This window comes from Cryptotermes secundus, unplaced genomic scaffold (genome assembly GCF_002891405.2).
Source record: "Cryptotermes secundus unplaced genomic scaffold, Csec_1.0 scaffold26, whole genome shotgun sequence".
In the NCBI taxonomy this organism is placed as follows: domain Eukaryota; kingdom Metazoa; phylum Arthropoda; class Insecta; order Blattodea; family Kalotermitidae; genus Cryptotermes; species Cryptotermes secundus.
The window spans coordinates 4,740,018-4,758,120 of record NW_019743656.1 but is presented as its reverse complement, the minus strand read 5'-3'; the positions used below and the strand labels follow the sequence as shown (position 1 = coordinate 4,758,120).

Sequence of the window (18,103 nt, the reverse complement as noted above, 5' to 3'; positions counted from 1 at the left end):
ATAATCAGGTGCCCAGAAGGAGCTGATGGCATTAAGGTGGTTTGGATTAGGTTAGTTTCAAGATGTGTGGGAAACAGCCATCTGAGAAAAGACACATACATTGGTGGTTTAGATTTATAAATTTTCATTAAGTCAGGTTATATCAGATATATGAGTATGCTAGTCACTCAGCTGCTTCTTAATTTCATTCACTTAAGAGGTACCAGAATTAGAGCCAGGAAGATACAATGATCCTATTGATGTAGGCTTAAAGCAGGATGCTAATTTGGGGGTAAAAATATTTGTATGGACAAATGTGACACTAGACTTGCTGACCACATACACACATCACAACAGTGCATCCCATGTCCAGTAAGGGTTCACTGATTCAAATACAATGTTAATGGTATTATTAGGAAGACACATGCTGATTAAGTTTTGTACTGAGTTAAGCAGTATGTTCAGAAATAAAGAAAAATTGTGAAAGTATATTTATTTTAGTCTTCTGCTGCTGCATGTTGGTGTATGGAGGAATGGTGGTACAGCTCCATTCTTTCTCAAGCTTCAGTTCTAGATGGAGGTGAAAGGTCAGGTTTGATCCAAACTCCTTTTCCCCTGGGGACAGAGCCACAGTATCTACTGGGCAGGAGTCTGGATAGGCTCCAGAGCTGGTCTGGATATTGTAAAGGTATCCCTGTAACAGGCTTTGGAGGCCCATAGGGTTGTGAGATGTTGAGGTTCCCACATTTTCTAGCCAATCAGCTCATAGATGGTGGCAAGGTTGTCAGCCCTTTACCCCCAAGAATATTCCTGGTACTCATTTCTGTTAGAGGCTGAGACAACCACGGGGCCATAGTGTGGCTGGAAAGATTAGGTCAATTGGAAAAATCCAATAACCTCATCGAGACTTGAACCTGCGACCTTCTGGCTTGTAGCATAGTGCCTCAAACAACTACACTACTAGTCCATGTCATAGCTCAAGTGGTTAGTTGCTGGCTTCCCACTGCGGCAGCCCGGGTTCGATTCCATGTCTGGTCAAGTGGGATTTGTGATGCACAAAGTGGCGCTGGTGCGGGTTTTCTCTGAGTACTTCGGTTTCCCCTGCCAACCTTCATTCCACCAAATTCTCCATCATCATAATCACCCGGGGCTGGTACAATAGGCCAATCAGTGGCTGCCGTGCCGAGTGGACCCACTTGGACTCCACCCCACACTAGGTGAACTATGCTACTATGGTAACAAAGAAAAAACTTCTCCTTCGCTGGGAATCAAACCACAGTCCTCCTGTCATCCAACCCATAATGTAGACACTGTACTCACTGAGTTATTAAAGCTCATTTTAATAAAGGCAAATCATGCTTCTGTATGCTATACATCTTTAATGAAATTCTTTAATAGATGTATTTGCCACTTTTTATTTTTAATAAATCAGACATTTTTAAAATCTGATTCCAAAACCAGGATATGGATGGTATGTATGGATCACACTGAAAAATTACAAGGAAGTAGAGAAGGACCAAAATACAAAGAAATACTAAGAGATGAAGATCATCCTTGATATATATTTTTAATATGAGAATTTTAAGGATTTTATACTGTATGTATAATGTAGAAGCAATAACATTTTGGAGCATTTGCACTCTTTCTTAAAGACTTCTGAAAGAAGCCTACATATTGTGCCTTAAGCTGTTACACATTTTCTCAGCAAGGACAGTCATGACATTTTTTTATATATACCATTTTCTAGTACTTTCATTTTTATGTCATTATGTGACAGGCATTTTATACATCAATACCATCAAAAGAACACAATCCATCTGTTATATACAGATAAAATTAGTTCCACATTTAAGCAACGTATCAAATGTAACAAGAAAACATCTTATTTTATAGTTATGCCTGCTAAAATTAGCACTTATCCTACACTTACTGTAATCATTAGTTTATATAAAAGAGTGACTTAACATAGCCACTGCCAATCCTGTCACGTGACAGACTGAAATTTCCTGTGTGTCATGTGACATATGTTGTCATTCAAACACATGGAAACGTCCCAAGGGTGGCCTGTTGAAGGTTATAAGAGTTGAAATGTGCAGTGAATGTCTATTGTTTTCCACAGGTTGTTTTCTATTTACATTCTGAATGCAGTAAGATCAAAATCCAGATTTCATGGAAGAACTGATATGCAGGAGGTGAAATCCCAGTACTTGTACATGGTACAGAATGTGACAAGAATGTTATTTCTGTACTTAGGAATGAAACAATTTTATGGCTAATACCATCTCTAAACTGCTACATTTCATACACAAGTCAAATAAAAGATATGAACAGAATTTTACATAAGACTCTAACCGAGTTCTATAAAAATCTCAGTGCCATAATACTAAGATGTACTAGTGGAAAAGGCCTAGCACAAATCCAATGGCAAGTCCTTTCATTAGTTACATAATTTCTCTACTTCTATGTTCCCCTTCTTTCTCCCACATTTCTTTGCCATTCTACACGTGTTATCAAATGATGAGTTCGGGCTGACAATTATTGCTGTCTGTCAGACACTAAGGTAATTGTGCCCCACATCCCATAAATAGCACACAGAGTGAATCATAAACCATTTCCTATTATACATATAAATCATACACTACAGTAACAAAAATATATAAATTTATAAAAATGGTATACTTGGTATGAAATGACAGATACATGTGACAGTAATTCTGACAAATACTGCACTTCTACAGAACTCATCTGACAGCAGAACTGCTCAAGGTAGGTCATGCAGGCCACAGACTCTGTTAGCAGGCACAGCCCTATCTGCAAACACATAAAAGGACATACAAACAATTTACATTAACATGGATATGAAAGGAACAGAGTACTCCTCTCAGTTACTAGAAATTGGGGGGGGGAACAGAATAGTTATGTCTCTGGGAGAGACTCTTAAACCTTCTATATCTTATATTAGAAGTCTTCTCATATCATGATTTTCTTAGAGATTCACTGTCTAAAACCTGCTGGCACCAAATTTATAAATTTGCAATCACATTATGATCATATCCTGAGTGTTATAACATTATCCTTTACATTCTCTGACTTCTCTACTAGTAGTTCCCATACAGGAACAACAGATGGCATGAGTTCTATATTTTCACAATGAAAATAAAAATATAAAAATCTCTAATGTAAAGCTTACTTGTCAGACAATATGAAACTTCTGAATTTTGCTGCCTTCACAGTAGTGTGAAGGTTTAAACTGAGGTCTTCTGGACTGTGATTTGACTTAATCTTGTGTGTAATTACTAACATTTTGGAGGAACCTGCGATCTCCACATACATTTCCTTTATTTCTCCATAACAATTGAGCAAAAACAACTTCCAACTTACCAATCATTTTTGGATAAGGTAAGTTAAGATTCTCCATTATTTTGATGAATTCATCCAGTGGTTTGGTGAGCCGTGGGTTGTAATGCTTCTCTTCTCCAACTGTTGTGGTGGTTTGACCTATAACAGTCAGAGATAATGGTCGTATAATTTCATGTCCCTACTTCCATGCAGTTAGGCAACGCAAACTTCACGCACTGAATGAAACAGACTACAGGAAGTTCTTATTTTTATAAGAATGTAAATTTGTCCTTTGACTAAATTAAGCATGAAACCTTGAAGAACCATGGAACAGTGGAGGTATAACACCACATATTCTAAACCTTGGCACTAGATGGAAGTGAATGGTCAGCTTCATACCCTAGCCACTTTACCTCTGAGGAAAGAGCCCCCAGTACCATTAGATGTGAGGCTGGGTGAGTTCTATAACCAGTTTTAATGCTGTGAAGAAAAGAAAAATGTTGGGACTGGAAACCTCATTCATCTGTCCAACCAGTAGCCTAGTTGCTCCATCAACTGAGCTATCACACACTCTGTTCTTATTTTTAGCTATAAGGAATTTTCAGTAGTAGAATATTACTTAATTTGTTAGCCAGGAGATTAAGTAACAAGAGAGTACCAATTTTCATCTTAATTTATTGTACTGCCCCAGCATTCACTTGGAGGGACTGGAGAAAACAATCAAAATCCCAACTCATGACAGCTAGAATTCGTAACTGAGAAGAGCATTAGCGCTCTGCCACAATGACTGATATATTACATCTATGAAAAGGGATATCTCAGTTGGTGTAGGGACTAGGTTATGGGCTGGACAAGCAAGTAATCAGGGTTCAATTCCTGAATGGGGAAAGAGATGTTCCTCTTCTCTACAATGTCCAGACCAGTTCCAAAAACCTCCCAAACTCCTTCATCTAATGTGTACCAAAGGCTCTATCCCAGAGTTAAAGTGGAGTGGTGTGAAGCTGACCACTCACCTCCTTGCAGTGCAAAGGTTATAAATGCATGGAGTTATGTCTCCACTTCCCCCTATATCTTCATGGTGCAGTGCTTAATTAAGCACATGGAAAAGGTTATGTCTATAAGAGGCAAAACAAGCTGTCCTGAGGTAAATGGGACCTCGATGCAACACCAGGATATGTACTGTCCTCCTAGTAGTGTAACAGTAGTTAAATCAAGAAGGTTATGATGAGGATGACTTTGCTGAGCTGGAGTAAACAAGACACCAAGAAATGGACACACGAGTTTGGCATGGAAAGTGGAGGAAGATGCTGTTCAACTTTGTAACTCACTCACTCCATGGAGTTGAATCCTTCTTGGGAAGCTGCCAGTCCCGCACTTACTGAAGCATTTCCAAACATTTTGTGGAACCCGAAGGTCACTCATCATACTCACAAGAACCTGCTAACAGTCCATCCTATTTCTCTACGATCCATTTAAATATTATCCTCCCACCTATGTTGATATTGTGACGTGTTGCGCTATGCAGGACACCCCTCCCCCTGCCAGCGGTGACGTAACATCATCAGAGCACTGTCATTACTAGGGGAATAGTTGAGTCAACACTCCCTCCCCTTCCCCGCCAGCGGTGATGTGGTCAAGGGATGCCACGGTTGCTAGGCAGCAGTAAACAATTCCCAACAGCGTTGCTAGCAACACGGCGCCTATTATGTGGCTGTTTTCTGTGTTGTCCAGAACGAGGCTAAATAAGGAGCAGCGAAAACTATTCACAGCAGTTACGAGTTAGCCAGCAGTGAGTCAGTCACCAGTTGACTGCAGTCCAGTATTTGTGATACTGCCAATGGCAGTAATGTTGAATCTGTAAACTGCGTGATTGTAAGAGCGAATGTGAAATAAAATTTGCTATAATCAGCATGGCGTGAAGTTATCTGTCACGTTATACACCCAACACGCAACAATATCTTCTGAGAGATCTCTTTCTTTCTGGTTTTCCCACCAAAACCCTGTATGCATTCTTCTCTGCCCCCATGTGTGTGACATACCGGGCCCATTTCATCCCCCCCCCAAAATAGTTACAGTCACTCAAGAAATTCCATACTGTTATTGGGTATGGAGATTCAACACCTTCTTTATGTAATGTTATATTTTAGCATCCTGTTGCACTGACTCATGTCCACGATTTATGCTAACCGTCTTACAGTGCACACACTCTATCACCTTACTCTTCTCTTTTGCACTACATGTTTCAGTACTAATGTGCCATCTTCAGGTGCATGCAATGCAGTAGTTAAGATGTGCATAGAGAAAATGCACCTGAAGATGGCATATTAGTGCTGAAACATGTAGTGCAAAAGAGAAGAGTAAGGTGATAAAGTGTGTACACTGTAAGATGGTTAGCATAAATCATGGACTTGTTTATGTAAGCCTAAAAGCGAACATTTTCATCAGCCTGTTAAATCTGGTCCATGGCTTCAAACTTCGTTTCTCCGATTCATTTTCACGTTAACTTTCCATCTGTGTATGGGGAAATGGTTGAGAACAAACAATATTTTCCAGATTTGAAATTTTCTTGAGTTCATCATTCCCTTTATCAAAATTTCACTCTTGTCTCTTTATGTGCTTAAGCAGAATTACAGAAAAGTTATACATGATAAGAGATTCAGAGTAAAATCCTTCAAAACATGTGTCAAGTAAAGCAATATAAATTTGGAATTTTAAACAAATGAATAGAACAATTTAATCACACCAACATTATTACACATAACTATAAAATGGAAAGAGAAAACAAAGCAACACAATTTGAGTTGAACATAATCAGAAAGGCAGCATCTGCTCAAAATGAACTCTGCAGCTTGGATGTTTCTGAGTCACAGCCCATATTTAGTTTGAAGTTCTGAATGCTCTCTTCATATGAATGCATGTTTATTGGCATGGAATCAGAATTCCAACGAAACACATTCAGTCTCTATAAACAATGTGGCCAACTGTTACTGGGCTTCAAGTACATCACTATCACTCACTGTCCAAGTGAGCCCTGCAGCAAAACTATAGTCATAAATAAACAACTTATTTCTTTGCCAGATTTGAGGTTCTCATAGTGGAGACTATGAGTCGAACTGTCTGCTGGGATGTGACGTGTAATCCAGAAGTTCATAAGCATTTTGGCAGAATAAGCTGCCTCCAGCACAGCTTGCCACATGTTTCTTGCTGGTTACTTTTCAACCTATAACATTGAGCCATATGATTCTCCAAAACGTCTGTTAACATCTACTGGATTAAATGGTGTCATATTCTAAGAGACAGTACCATTCATCTTCCTTCTTTATTATAGCAGCAAAAAGGACTATAGAAATGCATAAGATTCTCATGTAAAGATGAGAGATATAAAGAAGATGCAACTAAATTCTTGGTCCTGTCATCTATTTGCACAGACCATGTTCGACCACAGTTCAAACTTAAATGCACCGCCTTCCATGTGGCACACTGACATCTGATCAACACAGGAATGAACTCTGGCATACTTCAAGGACTGTGCCTTGGAAAGGCTAGGAGAAAATGAAGGAGATGGCAGCTAAAATAATCACTGTCTTCAAATGAGCACTGTAGCTTCTAATTAAAGAGTAAATTATGACACATCTTCCTGTTAGGAAGAGATTAAGTCATCCCAGTGCTTAATTAAGCACCAGGGCATGATGTGTGGGGAATGGAGGTATAGCTCCCTACATTCTTAACCTCTATACTTGATGAAGGCGAGTGGTTGTCTTCACATCCCAGAAGCTTGATCCCCAGGGAAAGGGCATGGTAGTCACTGGACACGGGGCTGGGTGCGTTCCACAGTTTAGTCTGGAAACTGTGAAAGAAAAATCTCTTGCTTCTGCTTGGAATTGAATCCCAGTTCTTCAGCTGTCCTAGCCTTGTCACTATACTGGCTCCTGACATCATTCTGTACTCAGATCATGTCAACAGCTTACAGGAAATCCAGCATTCATCATGAATGTGTCCAACACTAATGAAAGGGAAATTAGTAACTGCAACCATGTCTCATGAAAACATCAAACAACACCTAAAACCAACTTAAGATGTTAGAAACATCTTACATCATGCCTTATTTAGTCACTATCCTAACTGAAGGTTAAAAGCAAAGGCAGAAATAGCGTGTTGCATGCAACACAGTGTCAGAACATCCTGCCCTAATAAGTTTAGTTTGCTGACTGCCTGTTTCTTGCATAATTAATACATAATGCTGTATCAAATATGAGAGTTATTTAGTATCAGGTGGGAAATTATAGTCCATGATTTATTTAATCCGTCTTGCAGTGCATACACTCATTTATCTTCTTCTCTCCCTCGCACTACATGTTTCGGCATAATAATGCCATCTTCAGGTGCTTACTTATCCACGTCAAACCAGTTCATTGCATGCCATGTTCACACATTAAAATAACTAAAATATGTATCTATCATATACATTGTCAAACGTTAAAAATATTAAAATTGTTCAGGATACCACATCGCTACGTCGCCCCTCACTACGTCAGTCACGCCCATTCTCCTTTGTTGGAGCACTCCTTCATTATCTTGTGTGTTATGCTTTTGTTGTGTCGTGCTCCTGCGACTGCGTGTGTTATACTGTTGGGCTTCCTGGGTATGTGCGAGGGAGAGAAGAAGATAAATGAGTGTATGCACTGCAAGACGGATTAAATAAATCATGGACTTAAATCAGTGCAACAGGACGCTAAAATATAACATTGGGAAATTATAGTGTGATATGAATGGTACTGAATGGGGTAGCTTACCTGGCTTTCATGTTTTATATTGAGAAGATCCTCAGTTCAACTCTCAACCCAGAAGCTTGCTATCTTAAGGTATTTCATAGTTTTCCTCAGTTCTTCCCAACAAATTCTGGGACAGTAATTTAAAACAGACGGTGAATGATATTTACCAAATCTTTTACAGTTTGATAACTGAGGCAATGTACCATGGAGATTACTGCCATCTGAAACTTTTATCAATAAATCTAGCAGAACACTGCCAATGTTTTGGAACAATTTTCTGCCTGTATTAACATGGTGGAGATGTAAGATGAGCATGTAAGAAAGCTGTTCTGCTATAGGGAAGGATGACCAGCATTATGGGCACTGAAGACAACAGCTTTGGTTTGTCCCTTCCTCTCACCACACGTCTAAAGGTAAAGTTGCCAATGTTTAACTAATTAAGCATTGCACATTAAGGCACTTGGCGGGGTGGATGTATAGATCCATGTTTTCTTGGCCTTGGCACTAGTTCAAGGTGAGTAGTCAGCTTCATGCCCTGACATCTTTATCCCCCGGGGAAAGAGCCCCCAGTACACATTGGAAAGGAGACTGGGTGGGCCCCAGAACTGGTCTGGATGAAGTGTAGAAGAGGAATTTCTTGATCCTACCAGGACTTGAACTCCGACCCCTTGGTATTCCAGCCCATCCAGTCACTAAACCAACTGCGCTATCCCAGCTCCTCCCCCCACACATCTACACTGGTTAATTTAATTCCCCATTCACTACTTCATTCTTGTTTAGTTTATGTTTTCCTGCTGTTTGTTCTCTGAAGCTTTGCCTTGAACATCTGTCACTTTAGTTTTACATTATTTTTTATTAACTTATTTCACCCCATGCAGTCAGGGTAACTCAACTGGCACACCGAGAGGCTACAAAATGGATGGCTGGGGTTTGACTCCTGGGAGGGGCAAGAGACTTTTCTCTTCTTCAAAGTGTCCAGACCAGATGTGAAGGCCACCCAGCCTCTTGTCCAGTGGGTACTAGGGGATTAAAATAGCTGATGGATGAAGCTGACCACTCACCTCCATCTAAGGCAGAGGTCAAGAATGGTGGAGCTATACCTTCACTCCCATGTGTCTTCATGGCCAGTGTTTAATTAAGCACGGAGGAAACTTTTACTCCACCCTATGTATTCACTGAATTCTGTTCTTGTTATCTATTTTATTTCTACTGCTGTTCATCTTCTCACCTACATTCTGTCCCTCCTACATTCCCCTGCACCCCTTGAATATTCTTCCCTCAGTATAGTTCTCATTTCTTAGTGGCATCATTTCCTACTGGTCTGTCCACAGTTCCAGTCCTTCTTTCCTGTATGTGTATCATTTCCATACTTGGCTTACTCTCCTATCCTGCAGCTGGGGGCAGCAGATTCCCCCACTGCACTGGTAACTATCTACCAAACCATACAGTGTCACATGCCAGTTACAGTTACAACAGTGTGAAGCTCAAATTCGTCTTTCAACTAACCTTTGTAGTCATGTGCAGGATAGAGCTTAAAGCTATCTGGAAGCGTAAAAATCTGACTATGGACAGAGTTGTACAGTGTTTTGGAATTTCCTTCCTGGAAGTCAGTGCGACCACAGCCCCTGATGAGCAGTGCATCACCAGTGAAGGCTACACCTTGTTCATGACTCACGTATGTCACACAACCTGTTAACAAGAAATGTTAATAATATTTTGACCGCAATATTATATGGAGATTACAAATTGTGAGAATATGTTCAAACTACCAATGTAATGAAGTTCAACACTGCATCTGGATATATTCTTGAGACTAACTTCAACATCTCAAAGCTGACTTGTCTCAAAAGGTCATGAAGAAATGAGCAGTCTTTTGTTTTAAAGTATTGTGTCTATGCTGCAAGTACTGATAATATTTTCATGTAGATATGTGAAATAATACTATACTATATAAAGGAGAATGTTTAAGATCAACTATTTGTGTGTGTTATTTGTATGAGATGGCATTTGTAACACACAGGACTAGAAAGGAATATGGGAGAAAGCTGGGGATGTTAATAGTACAAAAGGTTATGTAACAAATGATGAGATTTCTCACTGACTTCTCAATGAGTGTTACACTATTTTTGCATTTCTGAGATGATATTAAGAAATTTGTATTCTGAGATTTGAGTTTTACTTACTTGTTTCTTTATGTGTATGATAATACTGACATTTTATTCTTGAACAAGACCTCATCTATTATACTATCAAGCAAACACAATTAAAATTTCATAATATCTGTGGTTTCCATGGTGGTACAGTCTCATAAGTGGTTACATATGTTTCAGAGGAGCATAATGCTTCCAATTTGTGACTATCCTTCCTGTACCCTGAAGATGGATATGTACGATTCTTCCAAAACACTGATAATCGCCTACCAAACTACAGTCTCATAACCAAGAGTACAATCATAACAGCTACAATTTATCTTTATACCAGATAAAATATATTTGTAAGAGTTTTTATTTGTGGCAGCTTCATAACTTATGAGTGTTTTGGTAGTGTATTTATACAGATATAGAGCATAATGGGAACATCAGTAAATTAATGGCATAACAATAAGGAGGGGACAGAAGAGCAAGGAGAAGAGAAAAAAAGAATAAAAAATAAAGAGACAGAAGAGAAATCACCTTGAGGTAGACAACAAAGTACAGTAGAACTTGGTTATAACGTCATCAAAGGGACCTGAAAATAGTGTCGTTATAAACGAATGTCGTTGTAACCGAAATGGGCACTTCCACAGTAGCCTTATGTTAGTCACGCAAAAATCTACCAAAAACCGAATTAAAATGTTGCATATTTTAGTGAAATACGTAGTTAAGTACAGACTAACGTAACATTAACGTGGAATTGCCCAAATGTGTAATATCAAAGACATATTACAGCGCTTTTCACTGACAATACACACCGCACTAATACTGTATATTAAAGGTAGGCCTACTCACCAAATTACAGTAGATTACATCAATTGTTGTGCCTTACTGTACCTAGATACGAGTACAGTAATCAGTTATCTTCATCTGTTTCCTGTTACTTGCCCAATACACACTTTCTAAATTACGTTCAATGTCCATATCAGAGAAATTCAGGAATGAAAATGACGTTACATACGAGGTTGATGCATTTGTGCATGTCGTACTAAGCAAGGTATAAAAACAGTTGCTTTATGAGGAATTAGTTCGTACCATTGAATATTTGACGCAATAGACAAGGTGTCACAGAAACCGATGTTGCTATAACCAAGTTTTACTGTATATGATGTTATGACGTATGTTTTAATGTTTATACTGCTTACTGAGAATTAATCTGTTTGCATTCCACTGCAAAATAATTTCCAATATGTTAATTTGTACAGGTAATATAAAAACAAAAAAGTGTGAAGGTTTTAAGAAGTAGGGGCTCAGTCTAATATGGTGGCAATTAGAAAGCCGCTAAAATCCATTTTAAATTATTATTGCATTATACATGATTTGAAGTTATCACAGAGATGTCTAGGGCATAGTCTTCTGGGATGTGACTCCGTGCAGTTTGGTAGATGTATAACAATGTTTTGGAAGAACACTCTTCTGCCTTAAAAAGAGAGGCAGCAGGTCCCTCCAAAATGCTGGTACCTGTAGGCCAAACTACATGACATCATATCCCTGAAGACTGTAATTTTAATTACTGCTTTAGTTACCAAGAGAACTGGACTTATAAAATGCAGTCAGTAAAGTTATATTTCACTAAAAAGGTTACCTTTTGTAGTACATTCTGTAATTTGAATTATGGCATTAGTTACCAAGTGAACTGGAATTATAAGATGCATTAAGTAATGTAAGATTTTGCTAAACAGGTCACTTGTTTTGCAGTATATTTTGTAATTTCAATTATCACATTAGCTACCAAGGGAACTGTAATTATAAAAAGCAATCAGTGATGTTAGATTTCACAATGTAGGTCCCCTCATTTATAGTGTATTTTATGATACTGTTAGTAATTAGACTATATAGTGTCAAACAGTTGGATCGATGATGAACTTGAAGGGGTTTGGGTGGAAGCAACTGTGGCATAATCAACATGCTATATTTGAATTTGCTTATAGGGGCTGTGGGAAAAACACAGAAAACCCCAGTCAGGATTGCCAGTGTCTTAACTGAGATTTCAACTGAGTACCTGCCAAATACAAGTCCAAAGCATTATTACTACACCATCCTGATTAGTACACAGGTCAATGTTCCAAAAAGGTGTTTGGCCCAAGACAGAACTTGGTGACAGTATCTGCCTCATTACAAAAGACGCAAACATGTAACTTTACTAATGTAAATTCTAAGTGTGTGTGTCATCAATTCAGGTTTTGATATACCATCATTATGAATATATAATACTCTGAAACACGGAACATATCTTGTGGACCTGCTATATGGTTCATTGCACGATTATTTAGTGAACAGCAAACATAACTAAATATCAGACTGGAGGAACAGAAAATTCAAAGAAAATGAAGTCTGTGAGATTTGATGTTCTCACAGCAATGTCTATGAAGATTATTGCCTTCTAACAAGTGATACAGTACAGTCTGGCACATATAGACATACAGGGTAGAAACATGCCATGTGTATGTATTGAGAGAAGATAGAAGCAGTGTATTCCTTCAAAATGTCAACATATTAGACTAAAAGGCATATTCCACAAGACAGTGATCTTCTAATGAAAATTACTACCTGTACTAAAATAACCACATAGATGACACAAATCATTTTGTCTTGATTCAAAATATATTTCTTAAAAATATTTTTGATTCGATATATGATGAGATACCTAAATGTTTAAGAACAACACAGCTTGTGTACCATTTGTGTGTCCTGGCGTGGCTCTCACTGAAAGTCGATGACGCCCAAACTGAATATCAACGCCCTCCTCAACATAAATATCAGCTTGTGCTCCACTGGACTTCGAGATGAGGCTCTTCGAGCCCGGCAGCAGCTTTTTGAGCAACCCAGTGCCAGTCACATGGTCTGCATGCATGTGGGTGTTCACTGTACATCAACAGCATTGCCTCAAAATAGCACACCATCCATTTCACGACATATATGGTTACATACTCTGACCCATTTCTTCAAAACAAAGGAGTTAGAGTAACAGAATGGGTATTTTAAAAATTTTAAAATTTAGGAAAGAATTTTAAAGGTTTTTAAAATTAGAACTAAAGATTTTATTATAGTGCTATTACAACAAAGTCAAAATTAACGTGTGTAAGATAAAATAATCTACAAACCAGACAGTTATCAACGAAGTAGAAGTTGATAATAACAAGGAAAGTATTTTTAAATGTTAAATTTTGAGCTGGGTGCAGTGTGACAGCGACGTGAGTGTTATACACCTGATGATGGCCGTCTGAGGCCGAAACATGTAGTGTAGGGGAACAAGATCAAAGACACAAAATATATTGTTTGCACTTGAGACGGAGTTTTTATCATTATATCACTTTCAAAATATTTCCATTCTTTCTGCAGTTTCAATTGTAGAACTATTTTCATTTGATGAAAAACAGTTTAGATATGTCGAAAATCATGAAAGAAATAAAACAGAAGTAAAACAATTTTATGTATGTTAAGAAAAATATATAAAATACATGTCAGAATCCCATTTTAGTGATTCAAGGCTAGCGGAAGAGATGCTGTGAATCTGGACACTAAACTGAAGGAAATTTTAAAAGGATAGAATTTAATGCTGATATACGATAATGTGGCTACTGGGGGTATCTTGGAACTGAGTGCTGAGGAGAATATTTAGACCTAACAGCAAGGAAGTAACAGAAGGATGGATAAAACTGTATAATGAGGAGGTGCACAATTTGCCCTCCTTGTCCAAATGCTATTCGGATGATCAAACCACGGGTGACATGAGATTTGTGTGGCCTGCAGCATATTTGGGAGAAAACAAATGCATACAAAGTTTTGACACAAAAACCTAAAGGGAGGATATCACCTGGAAGACTTCTGCATAGATGGGAGGATATTAAAACAGATCTTAAATACAATGGGAGAGTGAGGAGTGGATTAATATGGTTCAGGACAGTGACCAATTGCGGACTCTTGTGAATGTGGTAAGAACCTTCCAGTTCTATACAATTCTGGGAAATTAATGATCACATGAGCAAATATTAGCTCCTCCATATGGAATCTAATTCATGGATTAATATTTAATGTGGGTGGGATTTCAGAAATTGAACATCAAGATGAACATTTTAGATCAAGGTATTAAATCAGGATTCCATTGCAATGAATATACACTTCAAGATACATTCTAAACACATCCATAGGAAGGTATTCAGAATGTGAGAAAGTTGAAGCAAGACACTTTTAAACATACAAGATCACACAAGTTCATACTCAAGAGATCAACATCCTAAATATATACTACTGTAACTCATCATAAGAATCGAGGGACTTTCCACAGGAACAAAACGACATAAACCTAAACATGTGTGTTAGTGAATTTTGGTTATTATGAAGGATAATGAAAAAACAAACAAAAACAAACTTCGTAGCCTGTAGTCCACAAGTGAATTATACTGACAGAGCGACCGCCACTTGTCAGCAAAGTTAGTGCCAACTTTTGCAGATAGAGGGTGTCATGTGGTCAGCACAGCAGATCCCCAAGGCTGTTAATCTCAGTTTTCTAGACCGGAGCTGCTATTTCTTTGAAACAGGTCCTCAATTATCCTCATGAGGCTGAGTGGACCCTGTTCTGGACCCACTACTTCTCAGAAAATCTGGTAGCACCGGGATAACAACAATGAGAAAATTACCACATTGTATCTAGCGGGTTCAAAATCCATCAGCTTTTACTTACTTGCATACTTCAAAGTTAATCCCAAATCTCTAATAAGCTGTGCATCCCTCTCAGCAAGTTCAAGTACTGGGTCAATTATGATGGCTTCCTTCGTGGTGGTGTCGGCCAAAAGGTACGTGTAAGTGCTGCTTTCATTGTCAAAAAGCTGCATGGAGCACAGGAATTAATTAAAATACAAATTTTATATTTTTCCTGTAATTTAAAATAAAATTATGACCAGTTCACAGTCATTACAGTTAGGCCTCAGATTTTCATTAATCCTTTTACATCCCCTTTGGACCCAACCCAACATATACCAAAATTAAATTTGATCCAGTATCATATTCAGCCCAACATTATCCCCCCCCAAACAAAGGGAGGGGGGGTAAAGCTATCCCTGTAACGGGTCGTTGAGGCCCATAGGGTTGTTAGACATCTAGACGATCAGCTCACAGACTGCTGTGAGGTTGTCAGCCTAATGCAATGGCTGTCCTTTACCCCCAGGAAGATTCTTGGTACTCATTTCTATTAGAAGCTGAGTAAACCCCAGGCCCATAGTGTGGCTGGAAGGATTAGGTAAATTGAATAAAAAAAAAATTCCAATGACCTCACTGGGAATCAATGAGTATCAATGTGACCTTCTGGCTCGCAGCATAGAGCCTCAACCAAATACGCTACAGCATGCCTTACAGAAATCTTGATGTTTATGAAAAACATAAACAAATTGGTCCACATACATGTTTACCATGTTATCTGCATAACAAACCCCAAAGGGGAGTTCCTTCCAGACATTCCAAAATTCTGGACTGGGACAAGCAGTTTCGAAATTCAAACAAAATAACATACAAAAGCAGGCAAATATGTACGGCATGTACTGAAATATACTGATATTAATCATGTCATCAACTATGTCAGAAATCCAAATGCCCTGTATCTCACAGGCGTAATGCAGACATGTAATTAGAATTGCAATACACTGAAACGTTATAATGTTGCTCTCGTCGATACTGCTATAAAATTCTAATATTCTAAGGGAATTAAGTAACCCATCACAAATAAAATCCTTACCATTTTGCAAATTTTTAAAATATAGAGTAAGCGTGGAATTTGTTTTTCTAAGCCATATACAACGTAAAATATGCTATGACAGACGGTTCTCAAGCAACAAGTAAACAATTCCTTTTTGGGGTGTTTTCCAAATTTGGGGAGGGGACAAAGAGTCTGCTCCCTCGCGAGGTCCTCTACCACCGTAACAAATTTTGTACAAATGCAACGGTTTGGAAATGCACGACACCCAAACGCTCTCTCTTCTTTCATATATAACCATGTCCTGAGCCAGATGAATCCATACACACACGGTCGCGCACACAAAATAAAAGACTGGAGCGTCAGTACACGTGCTCTCAGTATTACGTGACATGTGACATGACCTACCTGTCGGAAGAAGAAATCTGGAGACTGTGAAATACTTTCTGGCAACATCATGCAATGATGATGTCGTAAAATATTCGGACTGTTATTCACATGGCATTTCAACGCATCTTTTATGTGGAAAGAATTCACTCCTCCCCGTAGGGCCTTACATAACGTCTTCGAAAACATTGCTTACAATATAATTACACCTGACACACAAATTTCGTCACGCACACACGTTGTTACCTCAGCCTCCTGAATGACGACGTCTTATACCAGACAAGAACCACTAGCTTATGACCATTTTCACACTTATTTCGTAATATGTTTACATAACAATCACCCTATCACACGTTTGTTTATCTCGAATCTCCAACAGTCATCCATTTTTACAAATTGTGAACTGCGTATCAGCATGATACAGCTCATGAGAATAATATTGGCACCCATGTAACTGCATCAGAGCAACCAACTTTAGAATCTCAAAGCAGCGTGCTTGGTAAGCTATTTAAGTTGAACCGACAACGTTTAAAGCCCTTAACCATTATTTTAGCTGAGAGCAGTGAATCGGCATGCATTTTTATTTACCTTGTTTTTAGTTTGAGAACTCCAAATCAGTATTATTCGGCTTTGATAATAATATCGGCATATTGTAGCAACGTCCAAGTTACCAGTACCAGAAACGCGTGTTGTAGCACCCTTTTTGAATATGCAATGCGTCATGAAATCCAAATCATAAATTATGTGAAAATTTTCTTTCGGTTACCCTCATTAGTTGCATGCATTTTACAAGTCCAGTCTTCCATTGTGTTAACCATTACCTACTATCACATCCCACTGTGCGAAGTTTTCCTAGAGCTCATGGTCATTCAGCTGGTCAAGAAATTGTTTGCCTTCCATGGAACATGAAAGTTCATTACTCGCCACTGAACACTGTTTGCAGTCAATTGAATCCAGTCAATACACTTTTTCATTCTTAGTGGGGTGGGACCGGGTGGGACTGAGTCCGCTTGGTATTGCGGACACTGTTTGGCCTATTGTACAAGCCTCCGATGGACCGATGATGATGACTATGGAGCAGATGGTGGAATGAGAATTAGTAGGGAGAACCGAGGTTGTCGGAGAAAAACTGCCGTAGCACCACTTTTTCCACCACAAATCCCACACGACCAGACCCGGGCTCGAACCCGGGCCTCCGCGGCTGGAAGCCATCCTCTTGTTTTTATTTAAGACACACAATTATTTGGGATCTGGATTCTGTCTTCGTCTTCAGGTGGAACCTACTCATTTAGGTCCAATCAATAGAGCTACTCCCTACCTCCTGACACCAGCACCAAGTCAAAGTCAAATGGCGTCAAGCCCCTTGAGACTCACGACCATATATATATATATATATTTTTTTTCAACTGAAAGCTTGCGGTCATAGTCCTTACGTAACATCCTCCCGACAAGAAGATGAGTTTGTTTCTCATGAATATGCTTGGTCTTTTGTCAAGTGTACGTATGGCACATATAACATGTTGTTGAAAACTCTTGCTTTGCACTATATACAAGTCCTCTGTCAGTCCAGACTTTGCAAACCAGATCATGCATATTTTACGTATCTTATACTACAACGACAGCTTGGTCACTTGAACGGTTGTAAGCTCACTTACCGCCAAGTTTAAGCCTATTATACAAGGTGTGGCAATAAAGAAACCGGATTCATGCTCTAACCCTTTATTAAAAAAAAATCAGACAGTCGA

At 38.7% G+C, this 18,103-nt stretch overlaps 1 protein-coding gene across 1 annotated transcript; it reads right to left on the bottom strand.

Moving 5' to 3' along the window:
• Positions 1 to 1,521: 1,521 nt before the first annotated feature.
• LOC111874193 (persulfide dioxygenase ETHE1, mitochondrial) lies at positions 1,522 to 16,798 on the bottom strand. The gene is made up of 6 exons (XM_023869483.2): positions 16,380 to 16,798; positions 14,967 to 15,111; positions 12,962 to 13,147; positions 9,597 to 9,779; positions 3,361 to 3,477; positions 1,522 to 2,790 (listed from the first exon to the last, which is right to left on the bottom strand). Exons 1-6 carry the CDS (start codon positions 16,545 to 16,547, stop codon positions 2,741 to 2,743), a joined length of 849 nt encoding a protein of 282 aa, XP_023725251.1. The 5' UTR covers positions 16,548 to 16,798; the 3' UTR covers positions 1,522 to 2,740.
• Positions 16,799 to 18,103: the final 1,305 nt, after the last annotated feature.

Bases quoted from the DNA above. Each gene is read 5' to 3' on its own strand.
- LOC111874193 (XM_023869483.2), bottom strand. From the start codon at position 16,547: ATGTTTTCGAAGACGTTATGTAAGGCCCTACGGGGAGGAGTGAATTCT. The intron at 15,112-16,379 runs GTAGGTCATGTC...TGCTCCATGCAG, and splicing joins CAGATTTCTTCTTCCGACAG to CTTTTTGACAATGAAAGCAG. The intron at 2,791-3,360 runs GTAAGTTGGAAG...ATGTGTTTGCAG, and splicing joins ACCTTATCCAAAAATGATTG to ATAGGGCTGTGCCTGCTAAC.